General features: G+C 37.4%; 1 protein-coding gene and 1 pseudogene across 2 annotated transcripts in view; both read right to left on the bottom strand.

Moving 5' to 3' along the window:
• Positions 1-21,256, bottom strand: part of GC (GC vitamin D binding protein) — a 272,598-nt gene that overhangs the window by 10,951 nt on the left and 240,391 nt on the right. For both annotated transcript variants that reach the window (XM_081587147.1, XM_081587136.1), the window contains 9 exons: positions 14,737-14,806; positions 14,022-14,154; positions 11,812-12,023; positions 8,793-8,925; positions 8,397-8,491; positions 6,095-6,224; positions 4,509-4,711; positions 3,648-3,777; positions 1,380-1,477 (listed from right to left, as the gene is read on the bottom strand). In XM_081587147.1, coding sequence (XP_081443273.1) covers positions 1,380-1,477; positions 3,648-3,777; positions 4,509-4,711; positions 6,095-6,224; positions 8,397-8,491; positions 8,793-8,925; positions 11,812-12,023; positions 14,022-14,150 — 1,130 coding nt within the window. In that variant the 5' untranslated portion in view covers positions 14,151-14,154; positions 14,737-14,806. The remainder of the gene's footprint in view (positions 1-1,379; positions 1,478-3,647; positions 3,778-4,508; positions 4,712-6,094; positions 6,225-8,396; positions 8,492-8,792; positions 8,926-11,811; positions 12,024-14,021; positions 14,155-14,736; positions 14,807-21,256) is intronic.
• LOC145538684 (kelch-like protein 7 pseudogene) lies at positions 9,722-10,965 on the bottom strand (annotated as a pseudogene).

Below are 21,256 nucleotides of genomic sequence, written 5' to 3'. Positions count from 1 at the left end.
TCTCCACTTAAGATGGTGCTAGGATCTGACTTTCTTGATTCCCTCCCAGTTTAAATTAACTCTCTCTCTTCATAATGGATAACTCAGCCTGGTTTATGACTTTTCCAAGAAATATTGATACTTGCCAGCCCAGTAGTGGGCATTGGGACATAGTGGAGACCCAAATTTATCTAGAGTTGGGATTAGTATAATGGATGCTGGGAAAGGACAGAAGGGTGAGGGGGATTAGCTTGCTTATTAAAGAGTTATTGAAAATAGTAGGTCCCAGCTGGGAGGGAAAGGAAGTCAGAGTAGATGCAATTCAGAAGACAGGGAGAAAAAGAGGGTGTGTGGGATTTTAAATACCTAGACTCAATGGTTTCAATCTTCCCTACTTTCAAAATCCCAAATGTCAATTCTATTGCATTAACACTTTTAACGTACTGAGATTATATAAATTATCACAGAATTGTCCCATGTAACCCTAGAGTTCAAAACAAAACTGTTGGCAGGGAACTTAATTTTGTATAACCCACAATATTCTATACCACCTCTGTAATTTATTAATTATATAATCTCCTGATAAATGGGAAACAACCATTTTGAACTTAAGGCTTTCACATTTTTTTTCTTTTAGACTTTGTTAAGGTCTTCATAGGGGTCACTGAAGGTTTCCTCCTTTTGGGATTCTTTAAAAGATTTTTTTGTGAGGTTGTATTTGTGCTTATTTGAGGGCTGTGTTGTTGATGATTGAAATAGATCTAAGAAATTTGCTTAATGAAATTGAGAATGACATGATCTTACAGAGATATTTTCTAGGAAGCCAGTAAAACTTCTGTTATGACCTATTATTTTAGTATTAACACTTATTTATAGACATGCTTTCTTCTTTGACTTGAGAAAAATGGCTATTGTACCTTATTGATTAACATTTCTATTTCCAGTTTATAGAGAATATATACTGATAATGGATGACACTGTACTTGATTGAAAGTTTGGGTTGTCTTATCAGACAATATGCCATGAAGTTAGATAATATTTTTCAGCAGTTTTAGTTTCTCAGTTGTGTATAGCAACAACTACAGATAACTTTATGGCAAGAGTGTTGATATGAGTCAATTATATATTTTTTAGATCAAGTCCCTGTGGATCTTGGAATTTATGTTTCTGTGACTGTGTTCTAACTGACCTCTCATCTGATATACATGACATCCCCCCCAAAAAGAACTGTTTTTTCTTATATAGGTATTCGATTAACTATTCTTTACAACTCGTAAATTGCATCTCCTCTTTTTACTGATCACTTAACACATCTTAAGTCTTCAATCCTGCTTTAAATCACAATACCAGGCTATTATTATTGATAAATTTGAAGGAATCAGCCAGAACAAGACCCTTACTTTTTCTTGTACTCAGTAAACGTGTTTTCTGAATAATCAGCACATAGTTCTTGTCCTTTTTGAATGAATGATGATAATTCCCTTGTCAATTGAGGGCCCTGTAAGAAAATAATGATTATATAACAATTACTTGTCTTGAAACACTCTTCAGAGAGATGTTAAATCAGAATTCCAGGCAATGTATCAATATGAGTGTCTAACCTATGGACACCTTATCTTTGACAAAGGAGGCAAAAATATGCAATGGAGAAGAGACAATCTCTTTAACAAGTGGTGCTGGGAAAACTGGTCAACCATTTGTAAAAGAATGAAACTAGAACACTTTCTAATACCATTCACAAAAATAAACTCAAAATGGATTAAAGATCTAAATGTAAGACCAGAAACTATAAAACTCCTAGAAGAAAACATAGACAAAACACTCTCCGACATATATCACAGCATGATCCTCTATGACCCACCTCCCAGAGTAATGGAAATAAAAGCAAAAATAAACAAATGGGACCTAATTAAACTTAAAAGCTTTTGCACAACGAAGGAAACTATTAGCAAGGTGAAAAGACAGCCTTCAGAATGGGAGAAAATAATAGCAAATGAAGCAACTGACAAAGAATTAATCTCAAAAATATACAAGCAACTCCTGCAGCTCAATTGTAGAAAAATAAATGACCCAATCAAAAAATGGGCCAAAGAACTAAACAGATATTTCTCCAAAGAAGACATACAGATGGCTAACAAATGCATGAAAAGATGCTCAACATCACTCATTATCAGAGACATGCAAATCAAAACCACAATGAGGTACCATCTCACGCCAGTCAGAATGCTGCTGCTGCTGCTGCTAAGTCACGTCAGTCGTGTCCGACTCTGTGTGATCCCATAGATGGCAGCCCACCAGGCTCCTCCATCCCTGGGATTCTCCGGGCAAGAATACTGGAGTGGGTTGCCATTTCCTCCTCCAGTGCATGAAAGTTAAAAGTGAAAGTGAAGTTGCTCAGTCATGTCCGACTCTTCACGACCCCATGGGCTGCAGCCTACCAGGCTCCTGCGTCCATGGGGTTTCCCAGGCACAAGTACTGGAGTGGGGTGCCATTGCCTTCTCCAGCCAGTCAGAATGGCTACTATCAAAAAGTCTACAAACAATAAATGCTGCAGAGGGTGTGGAGAAAAAGGAACCCTCTTACACTGTTGGTGGGAATGCAAACTAGTACAGCCACTATGGAGAACAGTGTGGAGATTCCTCAAAAAACTGGAAATAGAACTGCCATATGACTCAGCAATCCCACTGCTGGGTATACACACTGAGGAAACCAGAATTGAAAGAGACACATGTATCCCAATGTTCATTGCAGCACTGTTTACAATAGTCAGGACATGGAAGCAACCCAGATGTCCATCAGCAGACGAATGGATAAGGAAGCTGTGGTACATATACACAATGGAATATTACTCAGTCATTAAAAAGAATGCATTTGAATCAGTTCTAATGAGGTGGATGAAACTGGAGCCTATTATACAGAGTGAAGTAAGTCAGAAAGAAAAACACTAATACAGTATATTAACGCATATATATGGAATTTAGAAAGATGGTAATGATGACCCTATATGTGAGACAGTAAAAGAGACACAGATGTAAAGATCAGTCTTTTGGACTCTGTGGGAGAAGGCAAGGGTGGGATGATTTGAGAGGGTAGTGTTGAAATGTATATATTATCATATGTGAAGTGGATCACTGGTCCAGGTTCGATGCATGAGACAGGGCACTCAGGGCTGGTGCACTGGGATGACCCTGAGGGATGGATGGGGAGGGAGGTGAGAGGGGGATTCTGGATGGGGAACACATGTGCTCCCGTGACTGATTCATGTTGATGTATGGCAAAAACTACTACAATATTGTAAAGTAATTAGCCTCCAATTAAAATAAATAAATTAATTTAAAAAATGAGTGTTATCTACATCAGATATTGGATAACATTTTCTGCATAAGGCCAGACTGTAAATATTTCAAGCTTTGTAAGTGTCATGCAGTCTCTGCTGTAACTAATCAACTGCCAACATGGCACAAAAGCAACTGTAAACAATGAGCAGGAATGAAGCCTTATGAACACTGAAGTTGGAGTTGTATGTAATTTTCATGTATAATGAAATACTATTTTTAAACCATTTAAAAGTGTAAGACCATTCTTAGATCACAGGCACCAGGCCAGATTTGGTTTGTTAACCCTTGAGCTATACCAAGGTTAATAAAGAAAATATAGAAAATTGTACCTTCGCATTTAAACAGGCAGTAGAAGATTCAGAGTGGCAGCATTCATCAAGGCTTTTCAGGGTTGGCTCAAGTATTTTACTGAGGAACACTTCTGGAATCTGAGTCTTCCTGCTTAGTTCAAATATATATCTGGCAGGAGAGAGAAAGGAGATAACACTCTTTAACATGGGTAGATTTGCATATGCATGTCATGTTCTGAAATTTAATATCTATTATTATGGCAGAACACCTGGCTTAATTAAAAATATAAGATTGAACTAAAAATGACTCTAACACGTTTTAAGTTAAAATTCTCATTGAAATTCAAGTTATTGATAGTTGCTTTGAAGCTATTGTGACTAGTTAAATTAAAATTCTTTATGTACCAAATATACATTTGTTTATAAATTTATGCATTAACAGATCTATCAATACTTCAGATATATATGGAACTGCATTTGTGCAAAGATAATACAATGAATCCAATATAATGCATCAAGTGGGTACCTTCAGTAGCTTTTCTGTGAAAGTAATTTGTGTAAACACTTCCATTGTCTCATCTCAATATTTTTGCATTTATAAAACCGATGAGTATTTAGACAAATGTAAATTAGAGTTTCAGTCCAAGTTCAGTCTAAATTCTAATCTCTAATACCAGTAATTGATTTTTTGGGCCTGTTAATTCAAACTGAAACATTTTTAGGCCTTAAGTATGCACATACTTCTGGTATATGCAACTCAGTGTATGTAGCCCATGGTGTATCTCAGTTCTTAGACGGAGGAAAACAGACAAAGGCTTATCATCTCTTCCAATTTTAATTTCTTTTGTCACTTAATGCTAGTGAATGTCAGTACTGTCAAATTAAATCAGCCCTACTTACTGATCCAGGACCTTGGTGTTTCCTTTATCACACACGTCTTTGTCCATGGGCAACTTGACATCTGGCAATTCGGGGTTTGGGGAAGCTGGCATGAAGTAAGTGCACACAAGTATGTCCATGGGTGTTTTTTCTTGACAGCAGTCCTTAAATTTCGAATTTTTAGTGGATAAGTTGTCACAGAGTTTTACTGTGTATTCAGGAAGCTACAAGAGAAATTGTGTTTGTGCATTGTTAGTTTCCTAGTTAGTCTCATTAAAAATAAGGAACGCTTAAAAAAGTTAGCATGAATGCTCTTACAAGGTACTGTGGTAGACTATTTGTGGAGTGCAATTTGTCAATATGTTATTGTTGTTCAATCGCTGTGTCTGACTCTTTTGTGACCCTATGGACTGTAGCCTGCTGGGTTCCTCTGTCCATGGGATTTTTCAGGCAAGAAGACTGCAGTAGGTTGCCATTTTCTCCTCCAGGGGATCTTCCCAACCAGAGATCGAACCCACACCTCCTGCACTGGCAGGCAGATTCTTTACCACTGAGCCAGTAGGGAAGCCCTTGTCAGTATGTACTAAAAGCCTTAAAGCATAACAGTATGATTTCTAAGAATGTACTCTCAGAAAATAATTATGAATGAAGGGAAGATTTAGCTAAAAACTATTAAGGGGCTTACCATGTTAAACTGAAACAACCTAAATCCAATAAAAAGGGAACTGGTTTAAAAATATGGTAAATCTAGGTAGCTAAATGTCTCTGGAGAAGGGAATGGCAACCCACTTCAGTATTTTTGCCTGGAAAATCCCATGGACAGAGGAAGCCTGACAGGCTACAGTCCATGGGGTCTCAAGAGTCAGACATGACTTAGCGACTAAACCACCACCACGGGTAGCTAAATGTGGTATATGCAGTAGATATACACAGTAAAGTCCCACTTAGCCATTATAAGTCAGGTTATAGAGAAACACCTGTCACTGAAATGTATCCTTAAAGAAAGACGCGATGTCAAATTATCTGTTTCTAAAGAGGTCCACAGACGTGGAGTGACTTCTGTCTTAAAGTAACAGTACAAATTTGTCTACACTTGAATGGATGGTATAAATGAAAAATGGTGAAAAAGTTGGATGAGTATCAAATTTTAGCAAGTATAACAAAACATTAGAAGCTTTTAATAATGAGTTCAGTGTTGTCTAATAGAACAGATGATGAATGAGATAACAGGTGATGATGAAATATTTTCTGTCTGTATTGTCCAATACTGAGCACTTGAAATGTGGCTAGCATTTTCAAAGAACTGAAGCTTAATTTAAACGTAACCATCTATGGCTAGTGGATATGCTCTGGGCTCTGTAGGTAGAGTAAGGTCTTCGGAATCAGAATCTTGGCTTTTGTGTGGACTTTGCCACTTACTAGTTGTAGGACTTCAGTTTATTAATCCTTGATAATCTTCTGTTTCCTCATCTGTAAAATTGAGTTAACAGTGTATGTAAATTTCATAGGATACATAGGAGGATTCACTGAGATGATGCACGTAAAAAGCAGCTTAGGAGAGTGCCTGCCATTCAGTAAGTGGTCCACGATGATGAAGATTTTCTTACCTCCTTGGCCATGCAGTCCTCAGAGGTAGACTCACAGCACTTGGAGAGGATTGTTGTAATATCTTCAGCAAGTGGCAAAACATCTTCCAGATGTGCAGTAGGCACTTTCTGGGCAAATTTGATGAGATGGCTGAACAGTTAAAAATAAATGATTAGTTTACTGATATTCTCAGTTTTCTTGGTTTCATTATGAACATAGTCTGGAGGAGTAATACCCAAGTTTTACTTCTTTGTCCTCAACATTTGCATAGAGCATATCTGTCATGTAGCAGATCCTTTGTGCAGAAGTCACTATTGAAAATTCAGTCATTCCCAATGAATCTCTTCATGTTTTCAGTACTGATAAAGAGCTTCTCTTCTGACCAGATTTTTGTAGCTGAAGCAAGCCTTTAAAGTGTTAGATCTAGGGACATCCCTAGTGGTCCAGTGGCTAAGACTGTGTTCCCAGTGGTTCTGGGTTCAATCTGTGGTCAGGGAGCTTCATGCCACAATGAAAAGATGCTGCACCACAACTAAGAGCTGGCACAGCCAAATAAATACATTTTAAAGATTAAAATGTTAGACCTAAAATGGTAATAAAGAAATCTCTAACATCTATTCATAAGGCCAATGTTGTGTTTCATGGCCCCTCCTAGTCTTTAGAATTGTTCATAAATTTATTTGGAAACTACAGATAAAAGAAATAATGAAGACTTGTAGCCCTAGACCACAAGTTAATGTTGATGTTTTGATGTATTACCCTGAAGTATATTACAAGGTTTACAAGGCATATTATAAGGGATTTTACTCTGCTATACTGTTTATCTATTTGCCTTTTTCACTTTCTATATCAGGGATAGATTCTATATCTTTCTTTTAAAATTATGGCAAAAACATATAAAATTAAATTGGCTATCTTAGCCATTTTTAACTGTATAATTCAGTAATGTTAAGTATATTTGCTTTTATGTAACAGTACCATAGTATTTTTATTAGTTGCTTTGTAATATCTTTGAAGTTCTTTGATATTCCATAAGAATTTTAGGGTGCCTTTTTATTTCAGCAAAAAAAAAAAGCCAGTGGGTATTAACAGAGATTGCATTGAATCTGTAGATTGCCTTGGATATTGTGGCTATTTTTGCAGTTAATTCTTCCAATCTGTAAGAATGGAATTTTTTCTATTGTAGCTTTGATTTCTTTTAGTGATGTTTTATTTTCATTAAATATTCTTTTAAAATATTTCTAACTGTATGGAATTCTCTCAGATGGATATATTATAATTGATTTAAACATGCTCTATTCTAGGCATATTAGGAAATGTTTTTCCTATTTAAAAAAATGTGGCAGCAATATTTTTAGCTAAACTTTTGTTCATACTCAGCTCTTCAGAGTAAATTTGTACACACTAATGCAAGTATAAGTTTATGATATATAAATTATATCTTATATATTATTTATGTTATATATTTAAGATATATAAAGACATTTATATATGTACATCTTTATAGGAGGTTTTATACTATGAATTACTGTGCTCTACATGCCTAATACTCTTAATGCAAAAGAAAAACTAAAGGGAATTTCAAGCGAAAATCAATTTAGTTTTTCAGTAGTTCTAATGGAAGATTATTTTTAAAGGACTCATGAAAGTAGCTTCTATGCCCTTTGGGGGAACCTTAAGATCTGGTGCCAGCATGAATTCTTTCATTATCATTAGAGAAAAGAATTTGTGAATCAGAGTAAGAAGAATTAAAGAGACTGTAAATACTAAAGAAATAAAGCTGGCAAATATAGATGTCTGATGAGCTATGAGAGAATTGTAAACATAGAAACTGTCAAAATTAAAGTGTGACATTAACATAGCCATACAAAAATCAAAGTGAAGGTTAGAACAAAGTAAGCAATTAAAATAAACTCATGGAGGTTAAGAGATATATAAAAAGAATTCAGGAAGTTTTCTTCCCAAGGAAAAAATGGGGAAAGCAAGTAATGGGTGGTGAATAAGAAAATGATTGTTTTTGGTTGTGTGTTTGCAGTATACAGCATTATGAATATTGAGGAAATAATTTCTAGTGGTCTACCAGTCTTATGATGAGTATATGGAAAAGATTGATTAAAAGCAAATTAGGTTTTATAATAGTCTTGTTCCTTTTGTTCATGTTCTGTGTAGAGAAAATGAAAAGTATCTGAGCACTATTTTTGAGGGTTGTAGGAACATAACACTATGGTTTGTATTTTCTATTGCAAACATTTTCTTAGAGACTCCTAATATGGATTGATAGTACAGAAATAGCTACACATGCTGGCTGTGCTTAATTTTTACCTGAGCCTTGACTTCTCCTTCCCATAAGCAGCGTATTGTGAGCAGATTCTGTTTGACATAATGGTGAGAAGTGATAAATGTTTAAGCTGAAGTCTCTAGAAAATAAATGAGAAAAATCTCATTAGATGGTCAGGATACATTGAAAGCAGTGTGCAGAAATAGCAGAAAAAAGGGACATTCTGATTCCTTTTGATGACTAGAAAACTGAATTCTGACCAAAGGAACATTTCCCCCAGAGATGCTTATGTGTGTTTTTCCAATTAACAAAATGAAAAAGAGGCATTTAAAAAATGTTTTAAGATTCCAGAATCTTAATCTTTCTAACAGTATTTAAAAGGAATGGCATTAATAGAAGAAGAAAAAAGTACATTAACTATGTGATAAAATGACACCTACCTCTTTCAAAAAGCATACTGTTGGGTTTGGTGAAGTACAGCAGGACCCTACCATAGAGAGATAACTCTTGGTGTAACCAACTAAAAGTGTCAGAGGAGCTTGTCCATAATTAATGGAATATTCATACATAAATCTGTGGGGGAAAAATAGTAGGATTAATGAAAATATTTGTGGGAAACAACTCACTTTTTCAGAAGTATTTTGATGGAAAAAAAGGATGCATGTTACTTTATAGTTTTAATATATAAAAAGCACCCGGGATATAGAGAAGGGGTTATAATACTAGTCACTTTTTTTTTTTTCAATTGTACAATTTTATTAAGTGGCATTTTACAGTCTGGTTGGAACTCAAATCAAGTCAATAAAAATTAAGTAAATGAAAAAAGAATGTGGCAAAAAATGTGCTCCAGGTACAACAAACCAACTTTTTTCTTCAAGAAAGAAAACGTGATCACAGTACACTACTTGAATTTTAAAAAGGAAACAAAACACATAAAATGAATCGCCAGTCCAGGTTCGATGCATGATACAAGGTGCTCGGGGCTGGTACACTGGGATGACCCAGAGGGATGGGATGGGGAGGGATGTGGGAGGGGGGTTCTGGAAGGGGACCACATGTACACCCATGGCAGATTCATGTCAATGTATGGCAAAACCAATACAATACTGTAAAGTAAAAAATAGATAAATAAAAAAAAAGTTACTGTATATGAAATGAGACAAAGTCTAATTTTTTACCTTCTATCACATGCGTTCCTATAAAATAAGGGATGAGGCTAAGTTCCTTCCAGATAGACAGTTGAGCACCTCAACAGATTATCCAGAAGGGCCAGGTCTCAAGTGTTTCTGCCTGGCTGCCCAGTCTGATCCATTCTGAAGGGTTTTAAGTCCATGAGAAACTGGCTACATGATCAGGTTGTAAATGGAAACTAAGGCAATTTACTTATCACCATCTTAAGACATTTGGGATTGTCTTGAATAAGTGGTTCAGCTTGTACTGTTTTACTTAAGAAATTCTTTGATATAAGAGGAAACCTGACTCTAGCAAGGATGTCAACCATAAAAGGTTGGTGGTTAGGTTCATCATATTTCAACCACCCGACTGCAGCATCATAAACCTGATCCTCTGCTCTGACAGACAGTCCTGGTTGAGGAGATGTGTAACTTGCTTGACATCAAGTTGCAGAAATTCATCAGTTTTAGAAACATCAGCAAAATGCTAATGAATAAAGTCATCTGCAGTTGCTTTCAGTTCAGGACAGTCTAGACACTCTGCTAATATACTTATACCAAGACAGTTTGAGGCATCTGTTCTTTCAAAAACTCAACACACATTTTCTTCACATGTTCAATCTGGTACTGGTCTGCTGCATCTAACAAGGACTGAACATTGTTGCTCTTCACAGAAATTCTAGTGGTATAAGCTAACTCCGCAAGTTGTTCAATAATGTCAAGTTCGGCATCTTTGAGTTCCACTTCAAAGGACTTTGATTCAAGCATATTAGTTGTGAACTTTAGGTTAAAAAAAGGTGTCTGGCTGCAGCAAAGACAGCACGACAAGCAGGTATCTTTCTTTCCTGGTCCATAAGGATCACATCACACAGTGTTTTCTGTTTCTGCATGTTATTCATGACACCCATGAAACCTGCCAACAATTTGACTTCCTCTCCAGCAGCAAGTTTCTTCTTGGTCTTCTTGCTGCTCTTCTCCACCCCAGAGGCTGCCACTCTCCCTCCGTCAGTGCGGTTCACACCCGGGACTCGCCAGGCTCGGGGAGAGGTTGCACACTCCAGGCACGCTGGGGCTTGTGTTCACCAAACTCCGAGGCTGGGACGGTGGCTGCTGCGCTCTGCTTTGGAACGCGCGGGCTGTGCCACTGCAGTAAGACAGGGCCCGACAACCCGCTCAGAAGCTTGCTGTAAGGCGATGTAGTCTCTGGGCTGCGTCTCCAGCAGAACTGGGGCTGGAAGGAGGTGCCTGCGGCACTATATACTAGTCACTTTTAATCAATATTTTCATTACAACAATCTTTCCTAAATTTCCATGTAGATTACTTGAGAGAGGTCATTTGTCCCTTTATTCATTTAGCTTCTACCATATGCATGGCCTGGGGTGGCTGCTTATTAACGTTAATGAAACTAACTAAAATGAATGAAATGCAATTACCTTTCATTATCTGTTTAGTTTAGACAATTGTTATGCATTGGCTTGTTTATTTGTTGAAATTCATTTTTAGGAGTATAAGCCCCTAAGGGTCTAAAGAGACTCTGAAATCCTGGGCCAAATCCTCTCTGAAAATTTACAGGCATGGGCAAACCAACCAATTTTTATAAAATTATCACCTTGACTTATTTCTAAAGCCAGTTTTAATGACATTTCTTTTGACTTCTCTGTGTGTATGTGTGTGTGTGTATATATATATATTCTATTATCACAAATAAATATTGTCAATTTTTCATTTTTATGGTCTTCTAAGTCTAAAGAATCAATATATAATCTCCCAAGAATATTAAACGATGAGAAGATAAATGTAATATGTTTGCTTATGGGGTGCAATATGTATCTTGTTCACAGCTGTTTCTGGGGATGTACTGTAGGAATGAGAAAAGGCTATTTATTTCTTATGCTCTACCTGGAGTTAAATAGTTGTGCACAGCAATAAAATCCTATCGGATGGAGTATGCAAAGATCCCTAACATAAGAGTAATCACAATAGCTGCTGTTAACTATTTGAGAATGTCACAAGGATGGAGGCATTCCAGGTGATTCTGCTTCAGATACTAGGATGACAGAAGGTGGGGGTTGGGGAAAGTTGCTTTCATCTTCATCTGAGAAAAGGCATTTATAATAATCAGCACTGACAAAGATGGGCTGTCTTGGGTAACAGCCAATTTTCTGTTATTGGAAATTGTCTGGGTTGTGGTATGGTATAAGAGGTGTCTGTACAGAGTACGGGGTTAGTTTAAACATGTTTGTTATTTTGTACCCTGAAGTTTTACATGTGATGAAAGCTGCTTACTGATCAGCAAACCCCTTGGGATCTTTCCTGAATGCCTCACAGATCTCGTCATTTGTTGGCTCTACGTAAGTTGGAAATTCTTGTGGCTGGTGCTTCAGGGCAGCCATACAGAGCTTCTTTTCAAGGCCCTCATGGGTGCAGCACTCAGGAGTTCCGGGGTGCACTGGAAATGGAGAGTTGCTTTCACAGGACTTGTCAGACAATGCTGAAGTCTAGGGTGAGAAAGGAAAAACAAGTAAAGTCACATACATACAAGTTTCTAGGCTTGTAGTTCTCCACCTGGTATAGCATCTTAGCTCTAAATTGAAAACTCTCATTGGAAACAAAGTTGTCCATGACAAGTTGCATAATTCTAGTTACAGGCAAGTACAGAGTTTTATGTTGAGACTCAGAGTAGGACCTAAAGAAAACCTTCACTAATGAGTGGACAGTGTGTGACTACAGCCTTTAGAGGCTGGATTCTCTAGTTCAGTGTTTCTCCATGGGGATATTAACATCTCTGAAGATGAGGGAGGTCCTTTTAAAAAACTCCATTGATTCTGATATGATCTGCCATCTGCATTCTGTTCTAAATACTATGCTGAGAATGGTGACCTCTCTCTGCCCTCCTCCCTTCCCTTTGTTACTTGAACAGACTCTTAATCCTTGACTGCCTTGGTCTTCAACATTGATCTGTGTTCTTGAACACAGTGGTTCTTGAACCTGCTTTTGCATCATATCACAGACTGTATAAAAATTGGAAATGCCTGGGCTGCATAACACAGAAATTCTGATTCAGTAGGTCAAAGATGAGGCCTGAGGTTCTGTTTTTTCCCAAAGCCCCAAAGTTTATTCTCCTGTGCATCATGGTTGAAGCAGTGCTACAACTTAATTTACTGCCTCAACAATGGTAGCCTGATTCATGTGGGCAGACTAAGCCCATGGTAATACCACCAAACAATTTTAGCAACAAACTGTTCTTTTGGGGAAGAATTTGATATCTGGAATAATTTGATGCATGGAATAGAAATAGTCATCATGGAAAAAATTATTTGAGGATTTACATGGGAAAAAGATTATCTTTTTAGGATAAAACTTCTAAAGATCTTTCCTGTCAATGAAGGAAACCAATGTGATATTAGTTTTGTAAAACAGAAGTAAACAGTGAACCTTTCACCATTTCTTTGCCTGGCAACTTTCCTATTTTTCCTTTATTACTTTCTTCCAAATAAGAAAAGTTTACAAAGAAAGTAACATATTTATAGAAAAAAATTGCTTTGAACAACAGAAGAAATATGTAATCCAAAAACCATCAATGCCATTGCTGTTCTTATGACCTGTCTCTAACAATCTTGGAGACCACCTCCTGTCAAGGGATGGGTTAGCAAATACATAAAATAAAATGGAAATAAAAATGTGTTCTGTTTTGATTATAATTGGTAGCTTGCTTGTTTATTTTAACATAGTGCAGAAGATAGGGTTGAAATGATGTGCTTTTGTGATTTATGGGAGAAAATGATAAAATTCTTAGAAAGTAGATAAGGGCCAGATAAAGCAATTAATGGGTAAGAGTCACTGTGTAGAATATATTCTAATCATATCTTTGGAACATTGTTTCTGTTGGCTAACTGCTGCAATTTTGAACAGGGAGATATTTGCCTGTAGAGGCATTTATCAAGATGTAGTTAAATGCCATTTTTATTTGGCCTGATGACAGTATCAGTAAATTGCTAGAAACGCATATAGTCCCACCTCTTTTAGCTACTGTCTATATTTTGAAAACTGTCATTTCAGCGTTTTAAATTTCTGCAGATATACTCTAATGGAGAAAATGCAGAATTTAGTGTATGTGTATATATAGGGCAATTTTTGAACCTCAGACTAGTTTGAAGCCAATGCTAAGTTTTTCCAGGGCCGTTGGTACCAGTGTTGGCATGATACAGGTGTGCGTATTGGTAGGCTCCTAAGATACACAGAATATTAGAATTATTTCAGGAGGTTCATGAATTAATGTACACCCTAGTTTTCTCATTTGAACCTTGTAGCACCAACAGGCAAAATTGGTTCACTATACTAGAATAAATTTGAGTTCTGGAATAATAGGCTTCATATTTCCCCTAAACTTGGAGTAGGTGGGTTGGTGTTTAAGATTTCCCCAAGATATGATGTAAAGGCCTATCTCGACTCCATTCTATGGGCCACAACAGATGAGGCCAACCACATGTCCCTACCCTGTTGTCATAGCAGTCAGGATCAGCCCCTTCAGCACAGCAGGTTACTGTTAAGGAGACAACTTCATTCACAAGACGGCTGATCTGTTCAAAGGTGCCACTGGGAAATTTTCTGCTGTATAGGACCATTGACCTGAGGAGAAAAATGAACATACTCAGAATTTTTAAAAGTCTTCATGTTTGTGCATATTTTAATATGAAGTCTCTTCCATTGTTTTTTTAGTGGAATTCTGCACACATGTTCTTGACTAATAAAAATAGGACATTGACTTTAAAAATAGGTTCACTTAGAACAAAATCTCATCTTAAAAAGCAGAAGAAGATGCAGTTGAGGGGTTCCATCAAACCAGCCTCATGTTCCTTCCTCTCTCAAGCTTCTCCAAATGAACCTGTTCTTGCTCTCGTCATGTTGTTTGGCACAGTCCTAGCATGTACTGCTGCCTTTTAATTCACCTTAGAAAACTATGCTTGTTTATTTTCTCAACTCATTGGTAAACTTATAACGAATTCTCAGACCATGGTAGTAGTAGTTCAGCTTGAATCTTTGGATGGCCTCCATATGCCTAACGTCTCTGCCCACTTTGACCCTGGGACTCTATCCTCTTAATCTCAGTGGAGCTCAGTTTAGCCCCTGAAGCTGAATTGAAGTTACCTCACATTGAGCTTCATTCAAGGTCAGGTAACCAGGAAAAGTGAATGAATATATCATACTTACAAAGATGTGAAGTCATCTTTTCCCAGGCTGGCAAGTTCCTTGCAGACTTTATCTTTCTCATAATCTCGACCTAACAATCAGAAATAGAAAAGTTGACTCTTTCCCCTTGAAATGAATGCTCCATTAAATGTGTATATACAAAGGGACATGATTCATTGATACGAAACTAGAATTTTCTTAATATCTTTGTGCAGTTTCATTTTGGGTATGCCTTTCTGTTTCTCACAATGGATCAGAATTTGATGGCATTCTATAAACTTTAATGAAAATTAAGTTAAGAAAAAGAATGAAATAATACTGAAAGTAGGTGAATCAAAATGTATATGCCAACTAGTAAACTGGAAGTGTTCTTTTTGTTGTTAGGTCGCTCAGTCATGTCTGACTCTTTGCGACCCCCTGGACTGCAACACGCCAGGCCTCCCTGTCCTTCACTATCTCCTGGAGCTTGCTCAAACCCATGTCCATTGGGATGATGATGCCATTCAACCATCTCATCCTCTGTTGTCCCCTTCTCCTCCCGCCTTCAATCTTTCCCAGTATCAGGATCTTTTCTAATGAATCAGCTCTTCGCATCAGGTGGCCAAAGTATTGGAGCTTCAGCTTCAACATCAGTCTTTCCAATGAATATTATAATGACTGATTTCCTTGAGGATGGACTGGTTGGATCTCCTTGCAGTCCAAGGCACTCTCAAGAGTCTTCTCCAGCACTGCAGTTCAAAAGCATCAATTCTTCGCAGTTCAGCCTTCTTTATGATAATGTTAAAAGAAAGCTTTTTATCCCTCCTTCTTTTCTTTGCTGCAGATTCATCCAAGGGCTCAGATGAACCAAGAAGAAAATAAATGGAGAGTATGTCTACATTCCAAAGTGAAGCACTAGGCACAGTCATGCAGGCCTTTCAAGGAGGGGTGTGAGGCCTGGTGTTGCCACTCTTGCTTCATTCCCACCACAAGACTCTCTAACAGAAGGCTGGGTAAGCTGAAGGAAAAATTGGAAATTAGGCAAAATAATTTTGGGGGAAAATTGTCAGTCAGTGTGATGGGTTTGGGAGAGTGGTAAGAGAGTGCTTCTCACTTCAAGCATCATAAGAAGGGCTTCAAAGAACACATTCAGACCTTGATAAGTGATCCATAGTCAGGTATCTGATTCAGCCTTAGGAAATCTGTACATTTAGGAGGGCTGGTTAAGTGCCTGGGGCAACAAAGGTTGGGCTGTGAATGGGAGACTCTGCTGTGGCCTGTGTACCTGATGCTGATTGGGCAGGAGAGCAAAACTGGCCTGGAATTATCCTGCCTTGTTTTTGTTTTTGTGTTTTTGAGGTGGGGAGACATTTATCTAAAAGGCAGTAGGCTACCAACAGTAGGACGCCTTTGTGCAGATGCAGACAATTTGAAAATCAGAACACCAGTCCAGGTTCGATGCATGAGACAAATGCCCAGGGCTGGGGCAATGGGATGACCCAGAGGGATGGGATGGGGAGGGAGGTGGGAGGGGGGTTCAGGATGGGGAACACATGTAAACCCATGGCTGATTCATGTCAATGTATGGCAAAAACCACTACAATATTGTAAAGTAATTAGCCCCCAACTAAAATAAATAAATTTATTAAAAAACAAAAGAAAATCAAAGGGCCAGGGGGAGCTCTTAAGTTGTCAGATGATGTGAGTGATCACCAGGGATGATGGGGAAAGAGAATCACATCCAAAGAGAATGTGTAAACTCTGAACATCTGTAACCAGAGGAAGGAACGCTACCTCACCAAGCTGCCCACTGAATGAGATTTGCTGCTGCTTACCTTTCCTGCTGGCTTCTTTTTTCCTTATGTTAACCCTGGAGGAACTAAAAGCAGCCTAGAGAGTAGGACAAAGGAGAAGAGAACAGGCAGAGGAGTGTGTATGATTCCCTTTGCCACCAAAGGCAACAAGACTGAAATACAAATGACCTGGGGGAGTCACACTTCCCACTTTAAATGAGTTTACAATTTTTTAAAAATTTATTTTTAATTGAAGGATAAGTGCTTTACAATATTGGTTAGGTTTCTGCCATATATCAACATGAATTAGCCATAAGTATACATATGTCCCCTCCCTCTTGAATCTCCCTCCCACCTTCCACCCTTTCCCACCCCTTGACAGATGAATGGATAAAGCTGTGGTACATGTATACAATGGAATACTACTCAGCCATAAAAAGGAATACATTTGAATTTACAAATTTTTGATGGTTAACCAGAGATTACCATGACTATTATGAGGTGGTTATCTTGAGGTTCAAAAGGACCATTAGACCTTATTTGTATGATGAGAAAAGTAAAAACCCTACTTTTAAGTCCCTCCAAGTGGTTGGAAAGAGCTAGTTCCCGCTAGCTGGGAATGAGTACTTTGTTGTGGTTGGGAATGTGGATGTGGTAGTTGGGAATGAATACTTTGCTGATGGTGAGACCCATGTTTTCAACATACCTATTACATATACAGTAGGAGAACACAGGGAAGGCAGTCAGTGTTCATCCCTGATTCATCATTCATTCTAGTAAGTCTAGGATATTTCCCAGTATTTTGATGCTATATTTTAAAAATAAGTATATAAATGGCCTAGTTCCTATTCTAAATTATTTTGATGTTTAATAACTCATCCTCCTGGATTTAAATATTGGGAAATCCATCTTGGGTGATATGATGGCAACTACTGGTATGCCTTTAACCACCTAAATATCCTTGCCTCAACTCCGTGAAAGAATAAGTATACATAACACAGGGTATAAATTCTTATTTTTAAATTGGAATATAGTTGGTTTACGATGATGTGTTAGCTTCAGGTGTACAGCAAAGTGAATCAATTATACATATATTTACTCTTTTTTAGATCATTTTTCCATATAGGCCGTTATAGAGTATTGAGTTCTCTGTCCTATACAGTAAGTTCTAATTAGTTATCTATTTTATATCATATATTGCTTATATGTAGAAATTCTTGTGTTATGATTTGGAGTGGAGGTGGTCGTGGTTGGATACTGACTGGGGAAGATGGTTTTTTTTCCCTTTTAAAAAGACTCTCTTTAGGATTTGTTAGAATTAATGGTGAAAATGCCTGGTTTTGGTGAAAATTGCTCATAGAGGAAGCTGTTGCACCCTAAGTCTTTCAGGTGAACTGTTCAAAGTATATATCCAAGGTGAGAAGTCAGAATTGAGGGACAAAAGCTTTCTTAAGTGTCATTTTGTAATAAGGGATTAACTCAAATACCATCAAAATCACAAAGAAAGTGGATAAAACCCTGCATAATCAAATATCACATTATCTTGGAAACTAGGATGAGACACTAGGATTGACAATAGCTTTTTACACTCTACTGACTATCTGAAAACCTTCCTATCTAGTACATTTCCTGTAATTTATTAACTCATTTACAAGGTTGGATATTGTCAGTTTCAAAAGGTCAAAATAAAGCAGGAATTTTCTGTTAATCATTAATGGTATCTGGTGGGACTGAAGATTAGGGCACAGCGGGAAAGATTTTAGGATACAGCTGTCCTCCTATAAGGACAGAAGAGGTGGTATGGGAATGTCAACAACGTTTGTTATTCCTGGGTAGAGCTGAGAGAAATGGCTGACAGATTTTAGTTCAATGTGAGAGAATTTTATAGCTGTGGCTAAGTAGTAACTGAAATGATGAACAGCTTTTTTAAGTGAGTTTGTTTTGTCTTAGAAATATTCAAATGGAGTTTAAATAACAGTATATTGGGGGCTTCCCCGATAACTTAGTGGGTAAATACTCTGCCTGCAGTGCAGGAAACACAGGAGACACAAATTCAATCCCTGGGTTGGGAAGATCCCCTGGAGGAAGGAATGGCAACCCACTCCAGTATTCTTGCCTGAAAAATCCCATGGATAGAGGAGCCAGGTGGGCTACAGTCCATGGGGTCACAAAGAGTTGGACACAACTGAGTGACTAAGTATGCATGCATACATACATTATAGATTCCTGGATTTCGTACACAATTGTATCCTCATGATCTTCCAGGTCACTTCTAAAAGTTACAAAATCACCCCTTTTTGAAGTAGTAAGAGTAAGAAATTATATAGAATCTTTTTTCCAATGCTTATTGTTTCAAGCCACACACAAAAATAGCTGGAATAAGAACTCATTTATCCTCAATGCAAAGGGCTACCTTTGTTTAATAAACTCTCCGTATAAAACTTCAGAGGTCGCTTTTGTTTTAATGTGACCACTCAATAAAATGCAAAATGAGAGCCTGCATTAAGTGGGGACACCTCTGAACAGTTAAGGAACTATTTTGTTTTTAGCTTTCCAGATTTCTCACTTCACTAAGGAAGTCGAGTTTCACTCAGTGTGTTGGGAATGTGAGCGCATGTGAATGTAGCGCAAGTGGACACTGCAGATTATCTCCTGTTTAAACAGCTTTAATTAAATCAACTGTGTCTGTACAGATAGCACATTGGAATCCATGGGTATTTTTATTTAGTTAGAATGACAGAAAACTGAGAAGCTAGATCAACTACACAAGACTTATAATGGTTTTGGAACCATGTTTGCTTGGAATATTCAGCCTTGGGCAAGACGGAAGCAAGGGAAAAAGCCCAAAAGCAGCACTGAAGAAATTTAGAATTAAAATATAAGATAAAACTGCTCTTACAAAAGCAACCCATAGAGGAAGCTGTTACACCGTGTATCTTTTAGGTGGATTACTTTAAATATTTCTGACAAAAAAAAAAAAATTCATTTATTCAAAGAGAAGATCAGGAGCTTAACTGGCTAAGTGAGTATGCTAATCACTTTTTCATCTTCTAAAAAGTAACAAATACTAAAGTTAATTTGAAATGTGATTTATTATAAATCGATTCCTTATTCCATGGAATACTGCATAATGTTTTCACACCAGTTGAGCTCACTTTGATTCATATGATTAAACCCTGTATCAAATGAATTTCAAATGATATACTCTGTTCTTTCATGAATCATGTGGCGAGGAAGAGGACAGTCTGGACTTTGATGCAGCTCTGGTAAATATTGGCATAATCCTGGTGACACTGGAAAATCATTTTCACATCCTGAGTCCTCAGCACTCAATGTTTACAAATGTCCTGAACAGAATTGCTTTTTGCAGTAGCACGCCCCTTTTCTATCTGTATTGTGAAACATTCTGGTAACTTGTGCCTCATTCTGGGATTCTGAAAACATTTGATTTACTTTTGGGGAATCTTTACTGCTTCATGCATCTCTCACCTTTCCCAACACAGCTGACAATACTTGTTCTTACATGTAACAGACATGTCTTGAAGACTTACTCTGTGCCAGGCATTGGGTTCAGTACTGCCTATACAATAAAAAGCAAAATAGACATGACCTTGTCCTTGTGGACCTTTTACTCCAGTGGGGATAGACAATATGATACTCACTGTAGTGATACAAACTTTAGGGTTTTAACTATTGTTATCATCTTTCTCTAAATCCATACTGATCCTCTAGAAAAGCTGTATAGCAGGAGCTGTGGTTAGAGCCTAAAACACTGAACTGAATTAAAAAAAAAAAAAAACAAGCAGGATGCTAGGAACTGTCTTAAGTTGCTCTTTTCCTGTTATGTTCTGGAGAATCTTGGGCTTTCAGAACTGTTGGGCATTTACATTTTTGCAGTTTTATTCCTTTGACATTTTTATTTCCATTTTGCACTGACAGACTTATCTATGTCAGAAAAGGTCAATATACTCATGCTTTCATTTTATTTCTTTAGACTTAAAGAATATGGTTTGTACTATTCATTTGGACTAGTTGGGCTAGATATTCAGAGTAGTGGTTTTAGTTGAGAAATTAAACATTGTTGGGCTAATTTAGGAAGTTGCCCTGATTATTGAAACTAAAAAAAAAATCACAAAAAAACTTAGATGTCACTAAAAACACTGTCAATGAAGAAGTGGTAATCAAATTAGTACTTTTATTTCATTTTTTTCCCGTTTTCTTGGGGGGGGGCTCATTTCCATTGACATTTTAAACCATTGTTATCTAACCTATTGATTTGGTTTCATACTGATGTTTGCAGGCATGTATGTATGTGGTTTTGAGTTTAAGTTAATGGGCTGAAATTCAATTCTATTTAATATTGAACCTAGAGTTCTGCCTGACTTCTATAGACGAATCTAAAAGAAATTAACTGTACCTCTTAGGATGCCATCAGTGGAACATTTCAGATGTTGAAAATTCACAAACAGTAGAAGATAGCAGAGCAGTGGGTCAGTTGCCCAGATAGTACAATTGCAGTAGAGGATGGCCTCATGGCCTCACTCAAATGTGATGTCTTTGGGTTCAACATGGGCAGTAGCCCATATAGATGCTACACTCGCCAAAGTCCCAAAGGAAGCATTCTTCCTCCATGCGTCTTATTTCACCTCTCCTTCGCTTCACAAATTGAGCACTTTGTCATCTACAAATGCTTTTGCAGAGGTGAAGATAAGGGAGCAATTTTCCTTCTCCCACCTTTGGCATGAGTGAGAATGTTGTCTTTGGTATCC

The sequence above is a fragment of the Giraffa tippelskirchi genome, chromosome 1 (genome assembly GCF_054371585.1).
Source record: "Giraffa tippelskirchi isolate mGirTip1 chromosome 1, T2T-mGirTip1v1.2.pri, whole genome shotgun sequence".
Classification (NCBI taxonomy): Eukaryota; Metazoa; Chordata; class Mammalia; order Artiodactyla; family Giraffidae; genus Giraffa; species Giraffa tippelskirchi.
The sequence above is the reverse complement of the archived record's forward strand: the minus strand, read 5'-3'. Positions and strand labels throughout refer to the sequence as shown.